The following is a 27819-nucleotide window of genomic DNA, read 5'->3' as shown; positions in this document are numbered from 1 at the left end:
TAATGTTAAAGTTGAAATACGTATTCTTGTTTGTCTCTTATAGGTGATTTTGAGAATGAAATTGGAGCCCATCCAAGCTCTCAGATGTGAATGGCAACAGACTTCTAGAGCATACAAGATGACCAGAGTGATTAATCAATTACAGACAACAGGTGTTGTGGTATAGGACAGATCTTCAGGTTGTTTTTGGTCGGTTATGTCTCAGTCAGGTAAAATCCTCCACCTGTATGTAGAAGTGAGATCTGTCACTGATGAAGAAGGAAAAGACCTGGGAGATGTGGAAAAAACAGATTCCCTCATGTTGACAGCACCAGACATCCTTCAGTCATCGCAGTATGGTGTCCCTAATGCACCACATGGCCGGACGTCCCCACGTGGAGTGCTGCATAAAGGTGGAAGCAGCACCCAGAGCTTGGCCTGTAATAAATCAACATCTAGACACTCTGTAAGTTTTCAGCTACATCCAGGACATGGCTTAGACCAACCGTTGACCCAACACCAGAAAAGTTTACCTTATAATGAGTTAAACCAGTTACTGTCTGTCCTTCAGACAGATCCCGCTGCAAATACTTGTCATTTGGTGTGTGCTCCTTCTGAACGTGACCCCTTCTTTGGGAGGGAACATCACCTGTCAGGACGGTTTACTGCCCCTCCGACTCCCAGTGGAACTCGTAAAGCTTTCAGCCCAACTAAGATGAAGGTAGGAGATGAAGGAAGGCGATCTGTTGCCACTTTCAGTTACATTGAAAAAGCTCAAATTAAATTAGTAGAGGGTCAGTATAGCTCTTTGTGCAATAGCGAGCCTCAGAATCCTTTCAACAGAAACATGGAGGAAAAAGCTACCCCTCTCCACCTTAGGAAAAGGCCCAGTGACCCAGTGCTGTTCAACAGCTTGGAGTCCACGAACAACTGTAATTCAAAACAGCTTAGTCAAGGTTTAGGCAACTCACATATGGGTACCCCCAGCATTAGGAGGGCAACTCTAGACTCCATTGCCAGAGAAGCTACACATCGAGCATTGGAGGAATTTGGTTCCCCTCGACTGAGGCAAAAACTGGCAGGCAACTGTCTTGATGGAAGTCATGATGACAGGACAGGAGAGCAGCGCCGCTGTCGGTCTTGGTCTGGATCACCAGTGATACCATGCAGTTCTAGAACCTTGCCCACTAAAGCAAAATTAATGGACCATGAGCGGAATAGTCAGTTTTCTAGAATTCCAAGGAGCCCTGCTACAGACCAACTGTCTAACCATGCCAAACAAGCTTACTTTAACATGTCCCACTCAACCGCAAACACTCAGGAAGTCTCAAACCAAAGGGTGCAAGGGTATAGGTATCGCCCAAATTTACCATCTGGTAAACCTACAGCTATTCAACACGAAGTACCAGCTATGACTTTAACTCAACCATCAAGCTATCAACAAATCAGTCATTCCATAATTGATAGTCCACGGCAAGCCCACAGAGTTAATTTTAACCTGGCTAATTTAAAAAATAAGGTAGAAGAAGGAGCTAACCAACTTAGTGGAAGGTGCAGCACAAGTCCCGATATGGCTCGTAAACTAGCCGAAGAAGCCACCAAACTTTCCATTCATATGGAAGCCAGGAGGTCTCCATCCCCAACCCCATCATCAACAGACACAGTAAGGTCTGACAATTCCCAGTTGGGACATTCAAGAGAGCCTCATCTCTATTCTAGCTTCCAGGGCCCTGAAACTCACTCTAATTGCAACCTTCCGGCTCAGGAGCACAACTGGAAACAAGAGTCTATCAAGACTGTTCACCACTCTGTTCAAACAACCCCTCTTTTGCCCCACATTGGAAGTTCATCTCCGGCAGCTCCAGCAAGGTTGAACCGATCAGATGTCATATCATCCTCTCCCATAAGAGACCCTCGGATAGAGAGAACACAGTTGGTTGGGAAGGACAGCCCGACTTTGCATCGGCACCTGCCTTCCCAGTACACAAGGGACAATCATACACCTAGCTATGAGCGTAGGCAGTATGGGACACTCAGAGGTCACAAAGACAGCCCAGATAGCAGCAGGAGACCTTTCACAAGGCCTAACTTAGAGACACCAAGCTGGACCACTCAGCAAAAGCATGGGATAGAGGAGTGCTTACCCAGAGAAAATGGAAACTTGAGGGAGATGGACAGTCATAAGAGGAATAGGTCAACAACACCAGTCTCCCAAGAGATTCATTGTAGTGTCCCAGAGCAGAAAAATGAGATGAAAGCGGACACTAGGACTAACAAGGAGTGGAGTGTTACAGCATCACAGAGCTCCAGTGGGGTCACAGGCAGCCTTATAGAGAGTACTCTACATGAGAAAGATTGCATATCATCAGAGACATCTAGCAAAACCAGCCAGAAGAGTCCTGACTCTGGAAACACAGGCATACAGATCTTGGTACACATCTTACGGTTCATCTCATGCATTAATTCACTTTTGATTTTGCTGTCTGATAACTCAGTTTTTGTTTGTAGTCTGAAAGTGGACCATTTTCACTGAGGCCTTCATTGCACTCACAGAAGACTGCTCGTGCCAAATGGGAGTTCTTGTTTGGGTCCCACACTGATCAACAAGATCAACGTGAAACAAAAGGTGAGAATTTCTTAGATGACCAACTCAGACTTCCAGTAGGCAGTTGAATGAAATGTCATTATTATTTATTTAATTTGCCTTTTCTTGTAAACAAGCTGTTTGACTCATTATGAATGCTTAATCCAATTATGTAACAAGCCTCATCCCCAAAGCATGACATTAGGATTTGCCTTCTCTGTTAAACTGTGCTCTGTTTTTTTTCTCATCTCCTCCTAATGTGTTATACTTTCTTTTTACTTAAATTGACCTTTCAAATGATATATGTTTCAGCTTTGCTAGATTTATCTGTGGTTTTATGTTTTTATGTATACATTTCTTGAAAAATTATGTATTTATCTGTAATTCCTGTAGCCTTCAGATGGGTTATTTTTAGGTTCATTGAGTTGTGAATTCTTTACTGTGTGTAGGTGTTTTCAATTCACTGGTGTCAAAGAGAGAGGTTGGAAGAGAATGAGTCACTTGAATTATTCTTAAGAAATGCTTGTTTTAGGTGGTTATTTCTTTCACTTACCTTGACATTCATACTGTTTGCAAATACCTTTATCCAAAACAGTTTCAGGCTATAATTTTTAAAAACAATATATGAATTTCTTGGGAAACAAACTCTTGTCCTAGGCGTTGATAGTGCCATACTCAAACAACTGACCTATCGGTAAGCCCCTCCTGTCGAATGCAAATGAGCCAATGGCAGACGAGTATCAGTTGCACAGGGAGTGGAGGTCAGACATCTTTAGGTTCCAGCACCATAGAGAAACACTGGAATTATTTCCTAAACCCCTAAGCATTCGACCCCAATCCCAATGAAGTCAAAACTTAAATATTTTGGTTGTCAAGTTAAAATGTTTTTAACAAGTAAAAAGCAGAACGTTAATGTCATTATCCCGTTTCAGCAAGGTATCTCTGGCTAAAATTAGCTAACATTAAAGTTAGTTAGTCAATGCTATTAAATAAATAAATAAAAATAAATGTATACATTTAGCAGACGCTTATATCCAAAGCGACATACAGTGCATTCATGCTGACATTTTCTATGAAACAGTATTGATCTGGAATATTTTCATCCATGATCGTGACGACCGTAATTTGAGACTTCTCCAGCTTGCATTGTGATCTGTAAACCCTTGCTTCGATTTACCGACCATATTTATTCTTTTATATGTCCCTCCATGGAATATTTAATTCACACTCCTGTGTCCAAAATTCTTCAAAAACTTTGCTGGACAAGGTTTCCACACTGACAGCTGTTATTGTGAGACAGTGAGCAGCTCCATTTGTTTGTCCAAGGAGCACCATAACCAAGGGGGGTGGGGCTTACCAATAGACCAGCTGTAAATTTAATAACGCCTATTTTTAAACCCATTTAGATAATAACTTCTGCAAATAGAATAGAAATGTGGCCAAAACAATTTATTGTAAACAAACAGTTCTCAATCCTTTGGTATTCCTTATTCCAGGCTCCTCCTCTGCACCCTCCAGTGGTTGTTCCAGTGAATCTCCGACACCCATTCCACCCTTGTCTACCCCCGTAAAGCCTAAAACAACACACTCAAGACTCTGTAAATCAACTGGCTCTTCGAAATCCCTAGGCCACAATGTACAACAAGTCGACGTGGAGTTGATAAACCATCATCCCGCAGTGGGGACCTCTAATAAGGCGGGCATCATCAAACGTAGTGTGAAATATTCAGAGACAGACATAGATGCAGTGCCCCTGCGCTGTTACAGGGAAACAGACCTTGATGAGGTCATGCTGGCAGAACAGGAGGAGGTGGACTCTGCATTTGGCAGCAACCGCAGTGTGCTGGGCACCTCAGGCACCAGCAGCAGCAGCCCCCTGGAGGAAGTGCTATGCCCACACACAGATGGAGAGGAGGAGCTGCAAGATGAAGAGGTGGTGAGCTGGGCCAGTGTGAGGATGCAAGGTGACAAAAAGAGGCAAAATGCCTCACCCGAGGGAGATGAAGTGTTTAGTCGACTGTTAAGAGGGTGAGTGTAGAATAGATTACAATTGTGAATTCACACACATATCCACAATCCACATCCCATTGAATGCAAGAAAGGACTCTCACTTGACCATAATAACAACAAAATGGGCAAGAGTTGATAACTTTAAGATATATGTTGAAGATTCCTCCATTTTGAAGACTTTGGGGTAAATTAGAGCGGGTCTGTATTCTTGGGAACGTCCAGGATGGCAGATGTTTTAAGAAAAATACTGTAGTATAAATGTAAATATACGGTATAACTTTCATTTTAAAGATTTGTTGGAAATCTTCAGACTAATTACACTTTTTTTATTCTGTTGACAACCATCTTTTCAGTAGTTTCTCTTTATGTATTTTTATGCTGGGTAGAAAAATAGTGGTAATTTAAAGTGTCAACTTAAAAAAAAATAAAACAATATAAACTATTTTTTTGCAGTATTAACTTGCCAGTTAAATTATTATTATTATTTTTCCATCATCTTTGCAATGATTTGTATAGTAAAAAGCGCTATACAAATAAACTTGAATTTTCATTAATAAAACCATTTAAATCTTAGGAAGGTACTCTGGCGTCATTTTAATTCATTTTATATGAGGCAGACTAACCACTCATATGAACATATCTATGACTAATGTTTCTCTTATAGTCCCCCAGATTGCCATCCTGACAGCCACATGGCTTTGAAGTCTCCCATCTCTGTCACCAGCCCCTGCCGAATCTCATCAGACGGTTCGGACTCTTTCAGCAGACACTTTGAGAGCATTATGGAGTCACACCGAGCTAAGGGCACCTCTTACAGCAGCCTGGATAGTGAAGACATAACCCCTAGTGGCCCACCAGTCTTCACGTTTGACTTTCCGACCCTCACTCCTGAGATCCAGAGTCAGATCAGCGAGAGTGCCAAGCAGATCATCGAACTGAACTTTGCTCCTCTGACGTCCCCCGAACCACCAGCTGTGTCTGATCCCACAGAGGGTCTGTACAGGGAGGACCAGAGCGGTGTCTATGAAGAAGAGAGTCCATTCTGCAGTGAATCCTGCTCTGATCAAGCCCGCAGGCCTGATTCTGACACAGAGGCTGCTATAAGGTTAGTTGCGGTCTGGCTATATTTTCCATAAATATCTCATCACTGCATGTTAACAGATATGTTAGTGTAGTGTAAACACCCCCCGAACCCCCTGGTGAAATAAACATTTGGAAGAATAATAGTAATTATACACATTAGAAAAGGAACAGCTGGCAGCGCAGACACACACACACACACACGCACACAAAGACAAACTCATTCCTGCTGGTTGCTCTCAAATGCAAACAGCTGTTCTGATGACAGATGGTACCCATAGCTCTATCTAATTTGGTCATTTAGACATATTTGAGTAACCAGTTGTTTACTGAAAATGGTTTTAATGGGCTTTCAGTTCTAAGATTTGTTTACAAAAAAAAAGAAAGAATCTACAGTTGAGTATTAACCAGTAGAGAGCAGTGCTGAGCTTTGATTGTTCTGAGATGCCAGCTCACTTTGTCTTCTAGACGATCTGTTTTGGCCTGTAATGAGCTCCAAATACATTTTCTCTCAAAGATGCCACTGTTGAATGTAATGTAAAAAATCACAGAAATAGTTTTGATCAACTATATGTAGCAAGCAGTCATATAAGGATGAAGTTCCTAAACAAATACGTTCTCATGACTGCATAAGATCCTTCCGGTGCTGTAACTGACCCACAGTCTCAGGGTCAGATTTGTGTTTAGGCCTATAATCTCCTGCTAGTTCTCCTTCCTGTCTGCTGTCAGAATAAATCAGAGTATAGCTCTGAGTCTATGGGATTATTTTTGTGACAATAAAAATGTATGTAATTTTTTCACTAAACTTATAAAAATATAAATTGAAACTGTATAAAATGTCCTTGAAACCGTAAAAAAAAAGAAATATTTGGTTGCGTTTAATACATTGCATGTTTTGCTAACTGTTTTCTGTTTTCTTAATACATTACAACTGTTGTTGTTATCATTTGCTGATATGTAGGCTTACTTACAAATGCGCTTCTAAAATGTTCTTTACGCTTTTGAAATTTTCATTTGCCAATTTGGCACAAATCTTTGTTGGGGGCAAGCAGTGATATATTCTCATTAGCTACTGAATTTTTGATAGACACATTCCTTGACCTGGAAATGAAGCATCACTGTTGCGCCTGTGTGCAAGTGGGTCTGTTAGAAGCTCTCTATTTCATTTTAGTGCTATAAAATGAGTTTTAAAAAAAAATCTGTATTTATCTGCTGCTACTACTCTGCCTGCGTAAGCTTTTAGGAGTGTGATTGATCAAACGCGAGAGAAAGTGAAGGTTTAATAAGAAGAATTATACTGAAAATATTGTCTAATTTCCAGTGTTCTCACATGATATTTGCTTATTTCTGATGATTCTTTTGCATTGTAGGGTCTAAATGGGTTGTGCTGTTACAACTGAAAGATAATACTATCATATATATATATATATATATGTATATATATATATATATATACTGTATATGTGTGTGTGTGTGTGTGTGTGTGTGTGTGTGTGTGTGTGATGTATTCAGACGTCAAGAAAGACTCACTCCAATGAGGCCATCAAGGTTGACAACCCTCTCCATAAAGCATATGCTCTTTCACAATTAATGATCACCTAATTCTAAAGAATTAAGACAATATGAAAATGTAAATTTGCCTACTAATTTTGTTTTCAGGTTCAAAGACATTTAGTTTAGTTTCATTTTTTTTATATATAAGTTTCTTGAAAAGGTGTGTTCATTTTTAAAGGCACGAAAACATACAAGTCTACACTTGCAAATATTATCAGCATTTTTATCTTGTTTTCCAGTAAAAAAACAAAAAACAAAAAAAAACTGTACATTCAAACTTAAAACATTGAATTTAAAATTATTGGTTTTACTCTGAAAGAAAATGTATGAAAAGATAGTAAGACCTGCTCTTACATTCCAGGCCAGACAGACCAAATCTTACATTTATTTTCCTTTTCAACAAATAGTTTTTTCTTATTCTGTATGCAAAATAAATTTAGATTTATGTTGGATTTATTATTTTTAAATGGAGGCAAAACACTTTGTCTATTTAAGTTGATTTAAATATGTTTTTATCAAAAAAAAAAAAAAAAAAAAATTATAGTGCAGATGGTAGAAAATACATGCATTTGACCTTTGAAAAAATGGTAAGAGTTGTGTGACAACCGCAGTGTTTTATAGTGTTTTGTAACTTTAAGACTGGCATTTTAATGTGGCATAAGGTTTTCAAGTCTCCTACAACAAGGAACATTGTCTGGAAGTTTTATCTGAGTTTTACTGTGGTTATTAAGAGGGCCTGAAAGCCAACACTGTCTGCTTTGATACCTGGCTCATCTGCTACATTCCTTCTCCTGCCGTGGGGGCACATAGACCTGGAGCTTCGCCAGACATGCTCGGTCTCATCGGTGAGAGCAGACCGACTTGTGTGTGATTTCAGCATTTTAAATAGAGAGAGCAGGGAACTCTTTTTGTTTCAGCAGGGCTGTACAGTATCTGTCCAATATTTTATCTAAAAAGTCACTGATACTGAAGAAACACAAAGCATTACTCTAACACATAATTCTGTCCTTTATTTTTTCTTATAGATCTATACATATTAATCATTTGTTAATGAGACAAACTATGTATACAGAACCATGTTGAGACGGACAGAGTTTACTGGGAGGGACGAAAGTAACCAGGCAAGACAAAGAGAGGAAGAGAGGGTTGGAAAGAGGGGAAAAGGGGGAGTAAACTGTTGTGAAAGGAAACACAGACCATATCCACCAGCGAAAAATAGCTCAGCTGACAAGAGAAGAACACGCATTCACAATCACAAACAGGCAAGCATAAGGCAGGAACAGCCGGTGGGACGAGAAAGAACGAAAGAAAATAAAGCAGATGAACAGCTGTATCAAGCCTCTGATTTCGCTATGGGCACAAGAAGAGCTTGTCAAAGTTTGTAGTAGGATAAAAAAAAAAAATCAGCAACACGGCAACTAGAGACTTCAGCAGTGAGAGTTCAAGGGACTTGCAGAAGCAGAGGGTCAGATTTCTTCTTAAGCCTCCTCGGGCTAGTTCTGGACAAAAGGAGGTTCAGGGAAAGGTGGAGAATGTGTCAGGCTGGATGCTCCTGTCAGCTGGCTCTGTGAGGTGTGAAGGGGCAGGGCTACGGTGATGGCTCATTATGTGCTCTGCTGGGGGGGTGGGGCCTTGGAGGATAATTACATGTATGCCCCCCACCCTGCCATATACCGGTGAGTAGAAAAATATAGACCTTTTAACTTATTGTCTCTATCAGTGTTACTATAGTATCATTGCGATACCTTAAAGAGATTATGTTTTTATTACATTTGTTAGCATTCGTCAGTTTTATTAACAATTAATTTTTGTCACAGTGTCTGGGTTGTGTTCCCTGGGTTTCCACTAGGTGTCCTCCTTTCCCACGGTGTCTGTCACCTTATCATTTCCTGTTCCCTTATTTGTTCACCTTCCTCCTTGTTTGAGTTAATTGATTGTTCCCCACGTGTCTCCAGTTCCCTCATCATCCTTCTGTGTATTTATACCCGGTCTGTCTGAGTCTGTGTTACGGAGTCCTTGTTTAATGTCTTATACTAATCCATAGTCTGCTCTTGCCGTGTGTTCTTGTTTTGTTTTCATGTTTATTGGATATTCTGGTTTTGACCCTGCCTGGACTGTTTACCCTTTTGGATTGCCCCTCAATAAACATCTTACCTGCACTTGGATCTCTCCTTGTTTCCTGTATCACCGAACGTGACAGAAGGACACAAATGAGATCCAGCGGTATGTCGGTTGACACTTCTTCCCCAGCCACCGAGCGGGAGAGAAGCAATCGGTTTTAGGGAACCCGCCTGGTCTTGTTTCGCGGGACTAGGGGAGGTCGTCGAGGAGGAGGTGGGCGAGAGGAAGCTCAGCATCGCTCTCCACCATGGCCCCCCTTCGACTCGGGGCTCATGTGGGAGGGACCAGAGCCGCGGTCTCATCATGGCAGATGGAGAAAGCCAGTGCCACTGCCAATGATGGCCGCAGGTCCAGCGCCGCTGCGGTGCATGGCCACCAACCCCGCACCACGAGGCAAGATGGAAGCCAGCCTCACACCACAGTACAGGATGGCCGCCAGCTCAGCGCCACGAGGCAACATGGCCGCCAACCCAGTACCACGAAGCAAGACGGCCACCAGCCCAGCTCCACAGCACAAGATGGCCATCAACCCAGCGCCACGAGGCATTATGGACACCAGCACAACGCCATAGCACAAAAGTTGTCACCAGTCCAGCGCCACGGTGCAAGATGGCTGCCAGTTCAGCGCCAACGCCCAAGATGGCCGCTGACACATTTCTCGATTACTTCGATATGCTGTCAAAGATCCTAGAGATTCCCAAAACCGTTCACGTCATGGCTGCTGAGCCAGCGCCACAGCCCAAGATGGCTGCCAGCCCAGCGCCACAGCACAAGATGGCCGCCAGCCCAGTACCACAGCACAAGATGGCCACTAACCCAGCGCCAATGCCCGAGATGGCCACTGGTCCAGAGCCACAGCACAAGATGGCCACTGGTCCAGAGCCACAGCATAAGATGGCCACTGGTCCAGAGCCACAACACAAGATGGCCGCCAGTCCAGCGCCACAGCACAAGATGGCTGTCAGCCCAGCGGCACAGTACAAGATGGCCGCTAACCCAGTGCCAATGCCCAAGATGGCCGCTAACCCAGTGCCAATGCCCAAGATGGCCGCCAGTCCAGCGCCACAGCACAAGATGGCTGTCAGCCCAGAGGCACAGTACAAGTTGGCCGCTAACCCAGTGCCAATGCCAAAATTGGCCACCAGTCCAGCGCCACAGCACAAGATGCTCGCCGGCCCAGCACCACAACCCAAGAGGGCCCCCTGTCCAGAGTCATGGCCCAAGATGGCTGCTTGCCCAGCGCCGCTGCACAGGATGACAGTCACAGCTGACCCTCCGGAGTCGAATCAGGTTCCAGTTGACCCTCCAGAGTCGAGTCAGGGTCCAGTTGACCCTCCAGAGTCGAGGCAGGTGTTCATGGACCCTCCAGAGTCCGGGCTAGTCACCGCTGACCCTCCAGAGCCAGGGCTAGTCACCGCTGACCCTCCAGAGCCAGGGCTAGTCACCGCTGGCCCTCCAGAGTCCGGGCTAGTCACCGCTGGCCCTCCAGAGTCCGGGCTAGTCACCGCTGGCCCTCCAGAGTCCGGGCTAGTCACCGCTGGCCCTCCAGAGTCAGGGCTAGTCACCGAGGACCTTCCAGAGCCAGGGCTAGGTACCATGGACTTTCCAGAGACAATACTGGTCACCGTTGACCTTTCAGAGTCAAGTCACTGGTGATCTTCAAGGACTGAGTCAAGTCACCGGTGATCTTCATGAACAAGTGCCAGTCACCAATGATCTTCGCGAGCAGATTCAGGCCAGCACCGATCTTCTGGAGTCCAGTAAAAACACCAGGGCATTACCAAAGCTTCGTCGTTCCGCTGGTCCAGCCGCACGGAGTTCTGATCCGCCCTGGAGGGCTTCGGCCTCAACCACAGGGGTGGGGTGGTCTTCTGCTCCGCTCTGGGAGGCTTCCGCCCGGACCACACGGTTGTGGTGGTCTTCTGCTCCGCCCTGGGGGACTCCCTCCGTCCCTCCCCCTGAGCCTCCACCTGTCTGCCTCCCTCCTTGTCTCTGTTTTGTGTCTGTCGTGGAGCGTCTGGGAGCCGCTCCGTAGAGGGGGGGTACTGTCACAGTGTCTTGGTTGTGTTCCCTGGGTTTCCACTAGGTGTCCTCCTTTCCCACGGTGTCTGTCACCTTATCACTTCCTGTTCCGTTATTTGGTCACCTTCCTCCTTGTTTGAGTTAATTGATTGTTCCCCACCTGTCTCCAGTTCCCTCATCATCCTTCTGTGTAGTTATACCCGGTCTGTCTGAGTCTGTGTTACGGAGTCCTTATTTAATGTCTTATGTGTTATACTAATCCATAGTCTGCTCTTGCCGTGTGTTCTTGTTTTGTTTTCATGTTTATTGGATATTCTGGTTTTGACCCTGCCTGGACTGTTTACCCTTCTGGATTGCCCCTCAATAAACATCTTACCTGCACTTGGATCTCTCCTTGTTTCCTGTATCACCGAACGTGACAATTTTATTGTCATTATTAAAATGTTTGTGTAGTTTTTATTTTAGGGCTTTTTTTCAGTTTTAGTATTAGTTATCTAATTTCAACAGGTGTTTGGTGAATACCTATGGCAATTCACAGTTTATCAGATTATTAAACATCATAATCTGACAGAACATTACTTCATTGTTACTTAAAATATTAATAATATATCACAATTATATTTATCTTGCAATCCTCAACACCATCCTCAACACATTGTCAAACACATTTAGACAAATTTCTTTTAAAGCTTCAGCTCACTTATAGTCCGTTACATACAGTAAATATATGGACATATAGTCCATATATTTTTCCATTACGTGTTTTCATTACCAGCCAAGACCTAAAATTCGGGTGCAACTCGTTGTCAGTGTAAGGTAATATCATATCCTTGGTATGTGATACTCTAAGGCTTTATCAAGTCATGCAAAAAATGTTTGAATTATGCAGCCTTTTTCCTCCTTTGGTATGTAAATCTTGTCATGCAACGTTAAAGAGAGGTGTGTTAAAGGTTTTTTACAAAGCACTGGAATGTTGTAAAGCCTCACCACATGTGAGATAATTGTTTGCCTGTATACCTCCCAGTATTTAGTGGGTGTGAACATGTCCACTTAGAAGCATTTATCTGTACAGTGTAGAAATATGTGCCGGCATTTGTAACAAATCATCATGCATCGTCATGCATTTTTTTCTCCTTTAATTGCCCTCACCAGACAAGATATGATATGTGTGTCATGTTATTGTTATTCCAACCCATGCTTTTAATATATCAGCTGATGTATGACATAGAAAAAGATTTAACAAAGGTGTGTCTTTTAGTCACTGTGTATCTATGTAGAAGCTTTCTTCCAACATCCTAGAAGCCATGGCGGAAAAGCTCTCTATATTTCTTCCTGGTTTTCTCTACCATGTTTCTATCTGTCCATTGTTTGAAGAACAAACAATCTGCCCTCATTCCCTTTCTTCGAGTCTCCTCCCCTGTCTTGTTTGTGAACTATCCGGTCGGAGTAGGTTGGGAATGGAGAACTTCGGAACAAACCAAAGACAGATGACAGGGGTGCTCCGCATGTGGCATGAACTTTTTTGGTTCTCGTGCATCTAACAGACTTTGGAATGCGGTGGTTTAAAGGCAGAGTTGGCTCACTGAGGTAGAGTAGATGCTTTTTTAAGCACTTTTTGGGTAGCCGCTCTTGTTTTGATTTTTCAGACCTTTTGTGTTATTAGAGTTTTGCGCTTTGGTTTTTGATTTAAGACAGAATGGAATGTTTTTAACATATATTCGACACTTTTTATATACTTTCTGTCCTCTCACATGTGAATATCAGCTTAAAACTTCTATGTTTGTGTGTGTATGCCAAGCCTTTGTGCTTTTGTATAGTGTACAAAGGGCAAATATACAAGTTTATGCACTCGAAATAGTTTGTTAGCAATGCTTTTTTAGTTACTAAAAGCTGGTTTCTCTTTGAATGGTGGACTGAGTTGATCTGCTGGGAAAGAATCTGTATAGGTAGATCAGATAGACTCTATTTACATCACACTGCTAGTGCTAAGAATATCAGGTTCAGACGTGAGAGCTAGAAGTTGAACAAATTTAACCTCATGATTTGACTGCTTTAGCGAATAGTACGTGTTAATATGTTCAGTATTCTTATATTGTGTAGTTGTCTATGATGGCTTATTTTAAGCCCAAGCATATTTACATATCATATCTAGGTTGCCTTTTTACAAATAAAATGTATACCACTTTTACTTTTCCTTAGTAGTGCTATTACTCATATTCAAATAAATGTGTGTCACCTTTCATGTAGACATCATGCATTTATTTTGTCCTCCGTTCCAGAGAGAGGCCATCACGGCCGGTGTCCGAATCCGATCCAGACGTGGCCGAGCGATTGGCTGTGGGCAGCACTGAAACTCTGGCCAATGGCAACAAAGCTGACCTCCAAGCTGCAAAACGGCTGGCCAAACGTTTGTACAATCTGGATGGATTTAAGAAGTCAGATGTGGCACGTCACCTGAGCAAGAAGTGAGGACCATTTTAACTATTAATAAATACTAAGAAATTGTGTTTGCATTTGTTTTAGTTAATTCCTCTTTCTTTATTTTTTGAGCTTTTGTGAAGCAAAGTTAAATTTAGTAATAATAAACTCCATGTTTTAAATACACAGTGTGGACTGTATTTTAAAAATGTAAATTTTATAAGTTAAAAACAAATAATAAATATTTATTATTCTGGACAATTTTTAGGTTATTTATTTGTGAAAATTGGGATTGACTTTTTAACTCCTAGTATGAGGCCCAAAAACCTTATTTTCTTACGCTTTTGTCTTTTCATGACTTTTGCAGCAATGATTTCAGTCACATGGTGGCGGAGGAGTATCTCCATTGTTTTAACTTCTCAGGGATGATGGTGGATCAGGCGTTGAGGTGAGCTAGCTATTCCTCCCATGTGTAGTTAAGTCAATATTTGCTCTCATTTCACCTGTTCAACAGGTTTATTCAAATACTCAAGTCTGTTTTTCTCGTTGTCTTTTGTCGTTCTTGTTTCTTAGAGTGTTTTTGAGACAGTTTGCCCTAATGGGAGAGACACAAGAGAGGGAGCGAGTATTATCCCATTTTTCGAAAAGATACCTCCAGTGCAACCCCAACACTATTGTAAATGAAGGTCAGCTATGCCAGCATTGTGTGTGTGTGTGTGTGTGTGAATGTGCATTTGTTGTGCATCTGATATGTGTATTACAATATAACTAACACTATGGGGTGCTCTTTCTCTGACTTTATGAGCTTATGTGAGTTCTGTGCCTATGTGTTTCAGACTGTGTTCACACACTGACTTGTGCCCTGATGCTGCTCAACACTGATCTGCATGGTCATGTGAGTTTGAGATGTATCTGATGTACCATAAACACATAACCACCAAAAAAAACTAATCATATGCAGGTTAAAATGAAAATCCCAAGGTTATTTTAACTTGGAAAATATTCTCAGATACTTCAAGAATTTAGGCTTTAAACATACACCAAACATTTGACTTATATGCAGTAAGCTATAAGCATGAATACATTTTTTTTTATCTCTTTTATCTATCTTATAAGATTTTTCAATGTGTTTTTGCTGTGCAAAAGTTGACCTTCTAAAATGAATTCCAGTCACATTTCTGAAATATCCATGTCTGTTTTGTGGAAAACAAAAAAAAATAAATCATTATAAAAGTTATAATGAGGTGTTTATTGTGAAATTACTACAGTTATTTTTTTATATGTATAAGATTTGAGTCTCTGTGAAGGGAGCTGGAACTGTGTTTTTAGGGTGGATTTTATTCTCTGAGCTCTTCTCCCCCCTGGGGGAATGAGGAGGAGTGTCGGTTTTACAGTTAGGAATAAAAATAGAAATTCATCCATAAATGTAATAGTAAAAACTTTTCTCAGGGGAGGCAGAAATGTTTTTGCTCAAAATATTAACAGGTTTACTGCCCACTGCGTAGTGTGTACTCTGTATTTTAAGTGTTGTTGAGTGCACAGGAACTGTGAAATAGGTCAGTGCGTCAGCTGACAGTCAATTTATATGCTATCGTCTCTCTCTCATTCAGAACGTCGGGAAGAGGATGTCCTGCATGCAGTTCATTAGTAACCTAGAGGGGCTAAATGATGGCCAAAACTTCCCCAAAGATCTTCTCAAGGTTTGTAGGGTTTCCAAGCATTCACACACATTCACACACATTCACACACTGAAAACTTTTGCATATTGAATTATCCCATTAAGGTCTAATTGTGTTTAAGCCATAGATGACATTCATCTGCACCACAGCCAATGAAATATCCCTGTGTAATCAGCATATTGGAAATAAATTAAGATATGCACATTCTTTTACTGCTACTGTCTTCTGGAAAAATCTTGGCATTTAATATGATGCATTTTAGTAATTCTGAACAGTAAATAATCAGCTCATTATCACTCACAGTAGAATAGTTTTGATGTTCATACACTACAAACTTCAGAAGTTTGGGATTGATAAGAGTTTTTAAGTTTTTATGAATGAAATATACTGTGCTCACCAATGCTGCATTTTTTATTTTTATAAAAATAGTAAGTGATATGATTTGATATGTAGAGAATTGATTAAAAAAAAAAAAATTACAGGCATATGTCAGTTGCCTTATTTAAATGTATAGAACCTGCAATGTTGTCAGTCAATAATCATAATAATAATCTGATTTATATCTGAATATTCTTGTACATTTAAATGCTGTCCATGAATATTCATGTGCATCATTATCGGAATAATTTTATGCATGTAAATGCCAATATAAAAGGCACTTTTTATAGTTTATATTTTTTGGAGTTGTGGTAGAACCATTCTCTGAGGTCATAGCTACAAGATGAAGTTTTGCATTATAATGCTGCACTGGATGCACGCTGTGCCTGAAATTATTGTTTTATTGTTTGCAATCTCAGAAGTTGAGTGTTGTGACTAAAATCAGCCATGTGGGGGTTTCTGTCGCAGCTGATGTCAGTGAACTTCCTGTTGTCCAATGTTCTGGTGCTCAGGGTTTGTCTATTTTAGTCCCTTCTCTTGGATTACAGGCCACGCTGCACAAGAATAATAGCCACATGATGACCGCACCTGAACCACTCTGCTAATATGTGTTTTAAAATCACAGGGAGCCTTTCAAGCGCTCGGTCCTCCCACTCTCTTTCTCTCTCTCTCTCTCTGTGTGTGTCACTCATCCCTCGTTCACTCCTCCATCCTCTCACTCAGTGCCTCGCTCTATTCCATCACCTCCCACCCCCTTACGCTCTTCACAGTTTTCTGCACTCTCTCGCTCTAGCGTTTAACTATCTGCCATCTTGCTCTTTGTTTCACCCTATAATCGGCAAAAACATACTCTGCTGAACTGTACTTAGCCCTGTCTGTCTAGGTTATATCTATATCTATGTAGTCCTCCTTATCTCTGGCCTTGATTGAGGAATGGCATCCTTCTTCTCTCTCTTCTTCTCAGCTCTGGTCTTCTTTCTCCCCATTTCTCTCCTCCTACCATGTGGGGGTGTGAAGGCCACACAGTTGCCGAATAAAGACAGTTAGTCTGGATAACCAGGTTCTGGGAGTGAATTGCTTAGCTATCTGGTTATTCCTTCCCATAATTTTAGTCTCTTGACCCTCTTTTTCATCTCTGTCTGCCCTGATATTACAGCGGGTTTAGGGTTGAATGTAGTGCAGATAGAGATGGCAGGAGAGAGAAACGTCTGTGAGCCAACAGGTTCGGCTCTCAGTGGCTGTGTGGTTCATGACAGTTAATGGCTGTGGAAAACATGTGTGAAGTCTGTCTTCATGCCAGCAGCAGCAGGGGTGGCAGGGAGGACAGATGGGAATTTGGCTGCCACATGGCTTCTCACTGAAATAAGGGTTTTGTCATGGTATTATTCATAAATGCGTTACAAATTGCTCATTCTCTCTCTCTCCTGTCCCTCTTTATCTCTTTTGATCCTTTTTTTTCAATTTGCAAATTATGGGTTAGTTCTTTCAACAGCTTAATTTCTGTTATCTCCCAGGTTGAGTTTAATGAATATGCGCAAATGCATCATTGAATTATGTATTATGCTCCTCCCACTAGTCACTACACAATTTACAGCATCAAGCTGTGAAAATTCTGTTTTGATAATTGATCTTGCAATTTTTGGTAACATTTCAATAAGATTCTGTTCTTTAATTCAATTCTTTAAGTTAATGCATGAAATAACAATAAACATTTTATTTTAAGGTACCATTCTCACTATTAACACAATTATCTACAACTTTTGCCTCAATAAACTTGTTATTTGCTGCTTATTAATAAGTAGTTTATGTATTGGGTAGCATTAGGGATGTAGAATATGGTCATGGATAACTGCTGGCTGCCTGGAGACAGTGGCCAAATAAAAGCAGGTCACGTTTAAATAAAGTTGGATTCAGACTATGGGATGCCCAGTGTCCCAGAGCTGTCTGCGACAGAGAGAGAGAGAGAGAACAGGTTGCATCAGTGAGCAGAGTGCCAGAAGAAACCACACCAACCAAAATAAATTCACTGCTTCTACTATATCCCCAGTGACTTGTTATATTGCGTAATTCTCATTGATAACATAAATCGACTGTTCATTGGCTGCTCCCATGTGTGACTGTCCAATTATATTTTGCTACTCATCTGGCAAATGGCTAAATCATTTGGCTGATGGATATAAAGCAGTTTGTACAAACTTTATATAATAACTGTAAAAAAAAAATTCGGAGTTGTAAATAAGACACAAGATTATAGGAGCATGTTTTACAAGAAATTGTGAAATTTCACATTAAGTTCTACATGTTACTTTGCCAATTCTTTAAAACAGTTTTCACTTAGAAATGGCTTGTACATTTTACAAATAATTACAAAGAAGTTTTTTTTTTCATTTAAAATGATTTATCAGTTATTTATTGTTGCATTTTGTATACAATTTTAATGCTTTAAATAAACATTTCAATTGAGTCTTTATCGATTTAAAAAGTGATTGATTTATTTACATTTTTTAATGAATACATGAATACGTAATTTTATAATTTAATGGTATTCCTAGCCAATAAAATAAACTCAGTTTTAAAAACTAAAAGTTTAATGCTGATTTTGAGTGCTAGCATATTTAGTTATTATAATTAACATGATAATAAATTCAAGCAACAGGTTTATTGTCATTAAACATTAGAACAGACCTTTTCTACATTAAACGTATTTAAAATGAGATTATGGAAGTGTGATGTGAGGATTATCACGTTCGAGAGCCTGGAAACTGATTGACATTCACAGGAGGGTGGGATCATGGAGCATTCAAGTGCCGTGATTTGTCAGTCATGCTGGGAGACGGGTACATCCATCGAGAAGCAGAGCGCTGAGAGAGACCGTGAAAGAGATCGGGCGAGATTGTGAATGCAAGAGAGAGATGGGAGGGTGAACACTCCTCCCTCACAAGATCTCATTCTCACCGCACGGCACAATTTTTTTATCTGCATCAAGGAGGAGGAAAAAGACTGAGAGGAGAAGAAGAAAAAGAGCAAACCTCTGTTGTTCCTACAGCCGTGTTTTCTGAAAGGGACGAAATCAGGTGTGAAAGAATCTGGATTTTACCAGTGTGAGGATACAAGCTCGAAGAGAAAGAAAGGGATGGAAGAGAATTCTGGAAAACTTCTAATGCATTCAACCGACTGACACTGAATGGACAAAACTGCACAAAGCAACAGGATTGTCTTGTTTCTTCTCCTAATTTCCTGCTTCAGTCTGGTCCTTCTGTCTCTCACACGTCTGATGTCTATTTTTCCGTCCCAGAGGGGGACGTTAGTTGATGTCACAGCTTTGGGATGCCAGTTTGAGAGTGGGAGGAAGTCAGACCCTCTCAGTCTGTTCCCTGCACGAGCCCATGTGTGTTTATCTCATGCATTTGCTTCAGTGATGTTTCGTATTCTGTCCTCTCCTCCAGTTATCTCCTTCCACCATCACGGTCCTGGCAAGCCATCTGCACCGCACCTGTGAGCGTGTCAGCATGTGTCTGTGAGCGCATGTAGGTGTGATGCACTTGAGGATGTATACCCGGAAACATCTGGATGTTGGCCACACATCCTCAGCCTTGATCAAAGCAGAAGGTTTGATGCCAATTGGCTCTGATGGATTTACATTGGCATGGGCGATCTTTATACATGCATAATGAATAGGAATGGATCCATAATACAAGAGTTGGAATTATTACGGGAAGCCTGATGCCCATGTGACACCTTCAAGGATCTCCCAAAGAGATCACTGCCACTGCCAAAGACTTCTGAGATTGCCACTGTGTCATTTGACGTGCTCTTTGAACTCATTTCTACTTGCCACTCTGGATTCTATTCTTGGAAGTAAAAAAAAACATCATATGAATCTGTCAACTTGAATTTAGCACTGCTTGATTTTAAAGCCTTCATTTTCTCATCTGTGGATTCTGTATCTAGAAAAATCATGATTGGTGTAAACAGTATTCACTCCACTGGTCGTCTCCGCTCTCGCTCCCTGTGCTCGGTGCGATGTGGACGGGACTTCAGCGTGATGGACCCGTTCCGTTACACCAAAGCACCTCGCTCGCGTTCCCTAAAGCCCCTGGCCTTCCCTGATCTGCTCGGCAAGGTTCAGGATGGCCAAAATCACCCACAAACCCGGAAGAAAAAGCAAAAGGTAACACTTGTTAACTGCAGGATCTGCCCATGGAAATGTATTTCTTCTTTTTTTTCCCTTCTGCTTCTAATGATGGTTGGGTTGATTTTTTTTTTTCCATGATGAAAAGTGTTGTCTGCAACCTGTTTCTGGTTCATGGTTATTGTTAACTTTCAGTTGCTATTTTTAAACATGTCAGTGGGATGTTTGAGCGCGCACATGTATACACCAAAAGGGCAAATCTGTTGATGGGGTTGTGCTTTAATGCTGTTGTGTTCCTCTTTTAACAGGCTCTCTACAACTCCATCAAAAATGAAAAGCTGCAGTGGACAATGTAAGTCTAATGTTTTCACTACATCAGATTCAAGAGCAGCATCCTCCTCATTCAGTGTCATCCAAAACATTTGAAAATAATTAAATGCCTCTAGAAGTGTTATTGATTTAAAATGGCCTAAGCTTATTATAGAATCCCTTAGATGGAAAGGATTTAATTTCTTCAGTGAGATGTGCTTATTAGGTGCTCTTTTAGGAGAAATAAAGTTTTTTTTATTGGTTCTTTACTTGAATCCAGAAAACTCTTTACTCAGAAAGGTTCTGTAAATATATATATATATTTGACATTAAAGATAAAAAAGAAAGTTATTCTTTTTGATCTATTAAATGTATTTTTTTTATTATTATTTATTGAATCTTCTATTAATTTTTTGACATTGTTTTCTTAGTTTCTTCTAGTGACAAAGTTTCTATTTATACAAACTGTTTAATCCAGATATCACAAATGTGGAAATAAAGCAAACTGAATCCATAAAACATTAAAATCTTTGGAACTCTGTTTTTATAAGAACCTTTTCATCAGGCTAAAAACAATCCAGTAGAGTTCTTACGATTAAGCCCCAATTAAGGATTCTTTTAGGGGATCCAAGTATGAAGACTAAACCCTTTAAGGTTCTATCCTGAACCATACACTCTTACAAATATATAGCTTCTTTATTGCCTTAGATAGCGTCCATGGAACCTTCTCGTTGCACTAAAGGTTCTTTATGGTGGAAAAGGTTCTCAAAATGTTCTTTTAAGAACTGTTCACTGAAAGGTTCTTTGGAGAACCAAAGATGGTTCCTCTGTAGCATCGCAAAAAAAAAAAAAAAAACTTTTGGAATCTTTTTTTATTAAAGAGTGTATTTACTGTAGGTGTGTGTTTATGACCTGGCCAGAGCCGTACAATGCTCTAAGCCCTTTTCGTTCGGCTTTCCAGATTTTGTTGCCATGGTTACCTCAAGTTGACTCCATAATTACAGGTTGAAATCTTTGACTGGCTAATATGCAGACTTAAACACAGCCCTCTCTCTTTGTCTGTCTCACACACATACTAACTCTCATGTGCACTGCATTCGCTCCTTTAGGGGTTTTGCGGTACCCTTGTTTATGTGTGAAGGAGAAAAGCAGGAGTGATAGTTTTATTCTCTTTCATTCAGCAGCAGGTCTTTGATCTTCATCCATCCTAGCGTCCCTCCACCCTTTTTGTCTCTCTGTTTCACACTCCCTCCATTTCTGAGTTTGATTCACTTCATTGCACTTTCATTTATTTAGCATTGTGTGAATCGCAGCTAAAGGCCATCATTCACTGTATGAATCAATGCACGTCAGTCACCACTTTTATGTGGCTCCTCTCTCTCTCTCTCTCTCTCTCTCTCTCCCATGGTGCTCCATCTTCTGAGCTGGTTCTCTTGGTTACTAGTGTGGAGGCCAGCAGTTACTAAGCAACAGATGAGAGCATTATCATGTGAAGGCAAAGGCTATGTGCTGTACTCCATAGCAGTTAGAGAGGAATGTTTAGCGGTCCAGACCTCAGGGGCTCTCTAGGGTGTCTGACTGCGCCCCCTGCACTGCTCTCACTGGATATCTGGACTCTAGATCAAATACAACTGTGCAAAGCAATAGGCAATAAAGATGCAGTTTTTCAGTCCTTGTCAGTGACCCTAAATGCACAATAAAAATGCTTTTAATTGAGGTTGGATGGTGCTTTATGCTTCCTCGCTCCCTGAATCACTACCTGTATGTGTCTGTGTGTTTCAAGTCAAAAGCTGAAACAGCAATTGAAGCTAAATGTTGAAAGTCAGGGGGGATTTTGGGTAAAGGTGAGAAGCTCTTAATAAAGCTCTTGTTTGTGTATTCTGCAGCGATGAGGAGGAACTGCGGAAGTCTTTCTCTGAGCTGGACGGCAGGAAAGACTCCACATCTCACACTATGAAGCGGGTCAGCAGCGGTGGAAACCCCCTCGTCAGTGTTGCACAGCAGTCCAGCGCTCAGGTCTACATGAACGGCTTTCTCGTGCGGAAAGTTCACGCTGACTCTGATGGCAAGAGAAGTAAGCCATTCCTCAGATGCAGCCTTTTGTTTGATCTAGTAATGTTTTTAAATGTCATTCAAACTACAATTATTCAGACTACAAAACAGAAGTGTATTCTTGTTTTGTTTTCCAGTTAAAATATCAAAGACCTGAATATCTCAAAACAACTAACTACTTGCAACTAAGATGCAATTCATTATAGTCTTTTTTTCCGTTTTTTGTTTTAATCATAAATCTTAAAATAAGATATTTGTCAATAGAGTAAGAAAAATTTAATTCTCCTTAAACAAGTTTAATATTTTCTAGTTTTGCTAATTGAGTAAATGTATCATGCTTTAACATTTTATATATATATATATATATATATATATATATATATATATATATATATATATATATATATATATATATATATTATGATTTTTTTTCTAGGACAGAATTAGTATTATGATTATTTTAGTGTACATTATTTTTAATAAAAAGTAACCACCTAGATATAGAATATTTCACTGTTTGTTTAAAAATGTTGTTCTTTTAGCTCCACGAGGTAAAAGAGGATGGAAGACATTTTATGCCATCCTAAAAGGACTGATTCTTTACCTTCAAAAGGTACATTCAGTCATTATTTTTTTTCTTGTGGTTGCTGTACAGTTATTAACTCTTTGCGATTGGTCTGCAGGATGAATATCGTCCGGATAAGCAGCTGTCTGATGAGGACTTGAAGAATGCAGTATCAGTCCATCATTCTTTAGCCATGCGGGCAGCAGACTACAGCAAACGACCCGACGTGTTTTACCTTCGCACTGCTGACTGGAGGGTCTTTCTTTTCCAGGCCCCGTAAGTCTTGTTGTCTTATCTATACTATAAGAGTGATTCCCTTCAATATCAGAAACAGAATTTTATACCTTTAAGCTTTTTTTAGTACCAATATGTTTGTTTGCATTTTGATCGTTTTTAGAAAATTAAGCATTTTTAACCCCTTTCTCCAATTCACAGTAGCCTATTGTAATGCCATAATCCAGCATTGTCATCACAGTATAAAATATACATTATTAAATATTACAACAACAAAATAAAAAAAATCACATTATTACTGTTTTTAGGTTTCTGATCAAATAAATGAAGCCAGGGTGACATAAGAGACTTCTTCAAAAACATAAAATATTATACAGACCTTAAACATTTCAACTGTAGTGCATAAGTGAAAGGCAATGAAATCAGTTTTTAGCCTTTTATAGAATTTTCTGCATACCTTTTGCATAACTTGGACACTTTGTAATTTTTATAAGTGAGGACAAGAATTATTCAGCAGAAGGCTTGTGGACAGCTCATGTTGGTTTGTCAGGACAGCACAAAACAACACAATGACGTTCTTTCAGACTCACACACACCTGGTTGTTGATTACATGCAGCGCTGGTAACGCCCTTGTCAAAACCTTCTCATCTCAGATGAATGACTCAATGTGTATCCCCCAAGAGGATGGATCCTTCTCAGCTATTCCGTCTGTCCCAGATACACATACTAAAACTCTCTCCTTCTCATTCTGCTCCATCTGTTCCACTCCATCTCTCCTGCTAACAGCTGCCTGCTAATTGCTCAGTTTTCAAGGCTGTGTTAGTTGTATGAAGCACAAAAGTGCACAGTTTCTTTAAGCAGAGAATATTCTACTGAATTCTCTTATCTTGCTGCCCTCTGGTTGACCTGTGCTTGCATTTCTCCACCAGCAACGCAGAGCAAATGCAGTCCTGGATAACCCGCATCAACACGGTGGCAGCCATGTTCTCTGCTCCCCCCTTCCCAGCTGCCATTGGCTCCCAAAAGAAGTTCAGCCGCCCTCTTCTGCCAGGCTCAAACACCAAGCTCTCTCAGGTGACCAATACTTTTCACTATGACGTTTGAATCAATAAACTCCTAATTTGCTGCTTATTAATAGTTAGTTATAAGTAGTTATAGTTAAAGGTAGTTGTTAAATTAAGGTATTGGACAGGATTAGGGATGTAGAATATAGTCATGGAGAACATATAAGTACAAAAAAACAGCCAATATGTTAATAATAAGCATGCTAAAAAGCAACTAGTTAATAGTGAGAAATGGTCCCTATACTAAAGTGTTAACACAATTTAAAACATGTAGGCCCATACATGTGAATGTTCATTATTTCCATAAACATTTGAAAATACATTTTTCAAGATTAAATTTTTTTTGTACTGCTTTAAGACTAACATTTGATAGGCCGAGACAAATGTTTTTCAAATATTTATATTTTACCAAGCAGCTTTAATTATAATTATTCATAATTATTTTCCCTTTTCAACAATATGTTTAGTGACATTTTAGGAAATTACAAATTAACAAAAAAAACCTCTCATTCTCAATTGAGGCTTTTTTGCTAGATCTAAACCGACGGCATTTTAACAATATATTTATTGACTTTAACAAATTAAAATTAAAAATCTTTTTTTTTTTCTTTATTACGATTCTAGGAGGAGCAGCTTAAGTCTCACGAGACACGGTTTCGCGCCATTTCTGCTGAGCTCCAGGAACTGCGCTCTACGCCCCAAGACCGCAAGTCCAAAAGCAGAGAACAAGAAGAGCACAAGCAAAGGGAAGAGTATCTAGATTTTGAGGTAAAACAGTTTTCAATATACTATTCCTTCCTTCACTCCTCACTGCGTTTATACGTCTTCCTAATTCGTATCTCACAGAAAACACGTTACGGAACATATGCAATGCTGCTGAGAGCTAAGATCCGCATAGGAGAAACTGACCTGGAGACGTTCGAGGCCCGTTTGTTTGACGACGGCGGCCTGCAGAGGGCCCACTCCAGCCCCACGTTACCCCAAGACAACAGCCATGCCAGCAGCACCAAAGAGTCGAGCAGGAGCAGCGGCAGCAGCAAGAGGACCAGACGCTCAGACGGTCAGAGACACAGCTGCAGACAGGCTGTCAAACAGTGAGAGAACCCAAGCAGAAGAGCTTGTTTTTCTCCATTCAGGAGCTGAGTATAGAGAGCTACCAGGACGGCTGCAGATTACTTTGATGGCTGTTCTCAAGTCATCATGATCACGAAACTGTGGTTGGGGTTGCTGAGCCCCACGTGTGACCGCTGGGAAAGCATGCTTTTCTGGCCAGTAACCGCAAACCCAAATCTGCCAGTGGGCAGATGAGAAGGAGCACCAGCCTCACATCGTCTTATTTCTGTCAGTCTGTGTTCTCGCCACAAATCTGTGTACTATGCTTGTTGATCGTCAGTTTAAACACTCGTGGCTTTTCATTTGAACAAGCTGAAGTGCAAACTTGGTGGCCCTGGGAGTGACAGCATAATGAGAAGTCAGCCTCTTTATTGTGTGAACAAGTGCTGTTCACTTTATATATTTAAAGCATTGTAGATTTTGCTTTTTAGATCATTTCATCATTTGAGGTCGATCAAGCGCTTTAACTCTTTATGGGAAGTTCAAGAACTTAGTCTACTCTGTATAGTCCTTTAAACCTTCTTAAAGCACGTCTCAAAGCATGCCTAAGATGTTTGAAGACAATCAGTTCCTCATTTGGTACAATTACTGAGAATATGAATGCATTATTTCTCTTTATACCATGACAGCGGACTAGTGATAATGACCTTGTGAAAAATAAGTGTGGTTAATCGTAGTGTATGAATGTGCACTTGTAGTGTACTTCAAATCTAAAAAGTGTATTTTTAAGATACTGTACTTGAGGATAATGTAATATTAATGAAATTAAGGCCACTTATGTGTACTTAGAGTACACTTTTTATTTTATTTTTTGACTGTCTGTGTCAGATGTAGTCAGTTACTTTAAAGTACATTTAAATCATTGTTTTAATCTTTTGTTGTGTTTTAAAGTAGTACACGTATTTTGATGTGTTGGCTAACATTGTAAAGTACTTGATTCAAATTCTGTGGTTTTTAACTGATATTACATTTAAGAAAGTTATATTTTAAATGTACTAAATTGCAACTTTATTACAAATGTGTAATTAGAAAGATGTTTTAAATATGTGAAATACAAGTTTCAGCAGTATAAACTATATTTTAAAGGTATATTTGAAGTTAGTATGAAACTACAGATAAGGATATACTAAGTCCTACATGAAATGCAATTAACCGTATTTAATATAATATTGCATTTAAACTATAATACATTATCATTTGATTGCAGAAAACAAACAAACATGCAATTAGCTGTCCAATAAGTACTCTTTTTAAAAGTATGCTGAAGTGCACTTCTTTTTCACAAGGGATTACTTTACATGCTGAATATCTGAAGGACTTTACTCTGTGCACATTGACCGATCACCATGTGAAACGGATGTTAAAATCAATCTCAATAATCGACCCCATCATATTATGTAGTGTAATGTGTATTTAAAATACGTATTGAGCTTGAGAATGATGTATGACCGAGCCACTGATTTCTCAGGCACTCATTTTCAAATGTATGATCCATTCAGTGCTGTGGTGAAACAGGAGGCACTAAAAGCTGGTCTGTTCAGATTAACCACATCTAATACCTCAACTGCACTGAGAGACCTGCTCAAGGGAGTGTCATTTGGTCGGAAATAATTCTAGACGTTTACGAACTGGTGTGTTCTTATGTTCAATTGAACTTGTATGAAAGATATTGCTTTATAGGAGAGTGAAGGTAAGCTTCTGTGCTGCTTATCATAACCTCATGAACTGTCCTACTGATATCCGAATCCAAGAAATTGTAAAACAACACACTAATCAATGCGAATCCAGGTCATGAAGATCTAAACTGACTGTTAACACTGCCAGCATATAGATCGAATTCAGACATTTAGGACACACACACACACACAAATATATTTTGACATGATATGGGACCCAAATTCCATCAAATGGCACTTCAATAGTGTCTCGCTTCACTGCACTATGAATAATAGGCATATTTAATGAAGAGTTATTTATATATTTTGAACATTTATTGAGTATTTGTTTATGACTGAAGCATATGGACTAAAAATTTATATCCAAGTTTTCTATAGGGAGCACTCGACCACTACAAGTAGTTTGGTGTCACCCAAAGATTTTGCTGTAAATGTAACTTATTTCTTATGACTTAGTTTTTGTGTTTGGTGTGTTATCCATTCTAGCTGTATATATGATGTTAATATTATGTTACAGCCTCTCAGTAAAAAAATGCTATAATGTTTGTAATGTTTTGAAGGCATAGGCAAAATAAATCTGTTTTGAAAGGATGACGGTTTCATTTCAGATTTAATTATAAAAATGTAGGTTTTTGGAAATACAGTCTTGATTATATTATTTTTCTTGCATGTTGTCTCTCTCAAGGTTGCAGTTGGAGTAAAAACAGTACTATTGTGAAATACTGTTACAAACTCATTCATTATATCTATATATCAAAATAAAATCTATTCCTGTGATGGAAAAGCTACGTCACAAAAACCTTCTGAAATCATTCTAATATGCAGATTTATTATTATTACTATATTCA

At 40.0% G+C, this 27819-nt stretch overlaps 1 protein-coding gene across 3 annotated transcripts; it reads left to right on the top strand.

The window, feature by feature from the left end:
* The first annotated feature begins 54 nt into the window (after positions 1–54).
* On the top strand, positions 55–27562 carry psda (pleckstrin and Sec7 domain containing a). Of its 3 annotated transcripts, XM_052571859.1 has the most exons (16): positions 55–2410; positions 2488–2605; positions 4060–4591; positions 5238–5678; positions 13630–13815; positions 14136–14216; positions 14342–14454; positions 14605–14663; positions 15379–15468; positions 20266–20309; positions 22153–22340; positions 22861–22931; positions 23002–23159; positions 24048–24192; positions 24807–24950; positions 25029–27562. In XM_052571859.1, the coding sequence occupies exons 1-16, from the start codon at positions 197–199 to the stop codon at positions 25278–25280; spliced, it is 4836 nt and encodes a 1611-aa protein (XP_052427819.1). In that variant the 5' UTR covers positions 55–196; the 3' UTR covers positions 25281–27562. The 3 variants fall into 3 exon arrangements, with proteins under 3 accessions (XP_052427819.1, XP_052427821.1, XP_052427822.1); XM_052571861.1 differs by lacking the exons at positions 55–2410; positions 2488–2605; positions 4060–4591; positions 5238–5678 and adding an exon at positions 8424–8883; XM_052571862.1 differs by lacking the exons at positions 55–2410; positions 2488–2605; positions 4060–4591; positions 5238–5678 and adding an exon at positions 12791–12937.
* Positions 27563–27819: the final 257 nt, after the last annotated feature.

Source organism: Carassius gibelio, chromosome B13, assembly GCF_023724105.1.
Source record: "Carassius gibelio isolate Cgi1373 ecotype wild population from Czech Republic chromosome B13, carGib1.2-hapl.c, whole genome shotgun sequence".
Taxonomy (NCBI): Eukaryota; Metazoa; Chordata; class Actinopteri; order Cypriniformes; family Cyprinidae; genus Carassius; species Carassius gibelio.
Note: the sequence above shows the minus strand (reverse complement) of the source record. Positions and strands in the feature narration are given on the sequence as shown.

Bases quoted from the DNA above. Each gene is read 5' to 3' on its own strand.
- psda (XM_052571859.1), top strand. From the start codon at position 197: ATGTCTCAGTCAGGTAAAATCCTCCACCTGTATGTAGAAGTGAGATCT. The intron at 4,592-5,237 runs GTGAGTGTAGAA...TTTCTCTTATAG, and splicing joins TTTAGTCGACTGTTAAGAGG to TCCCCCAGATTGCCATCCTG. The intron at 23,160-24,047 runs GTAAGTCTTGTT...TTTCTCCACCAG, and splicing joins GTCTTTCTTTTCCAGGCCCC to CAACGCAGAGCAAATGCAGT.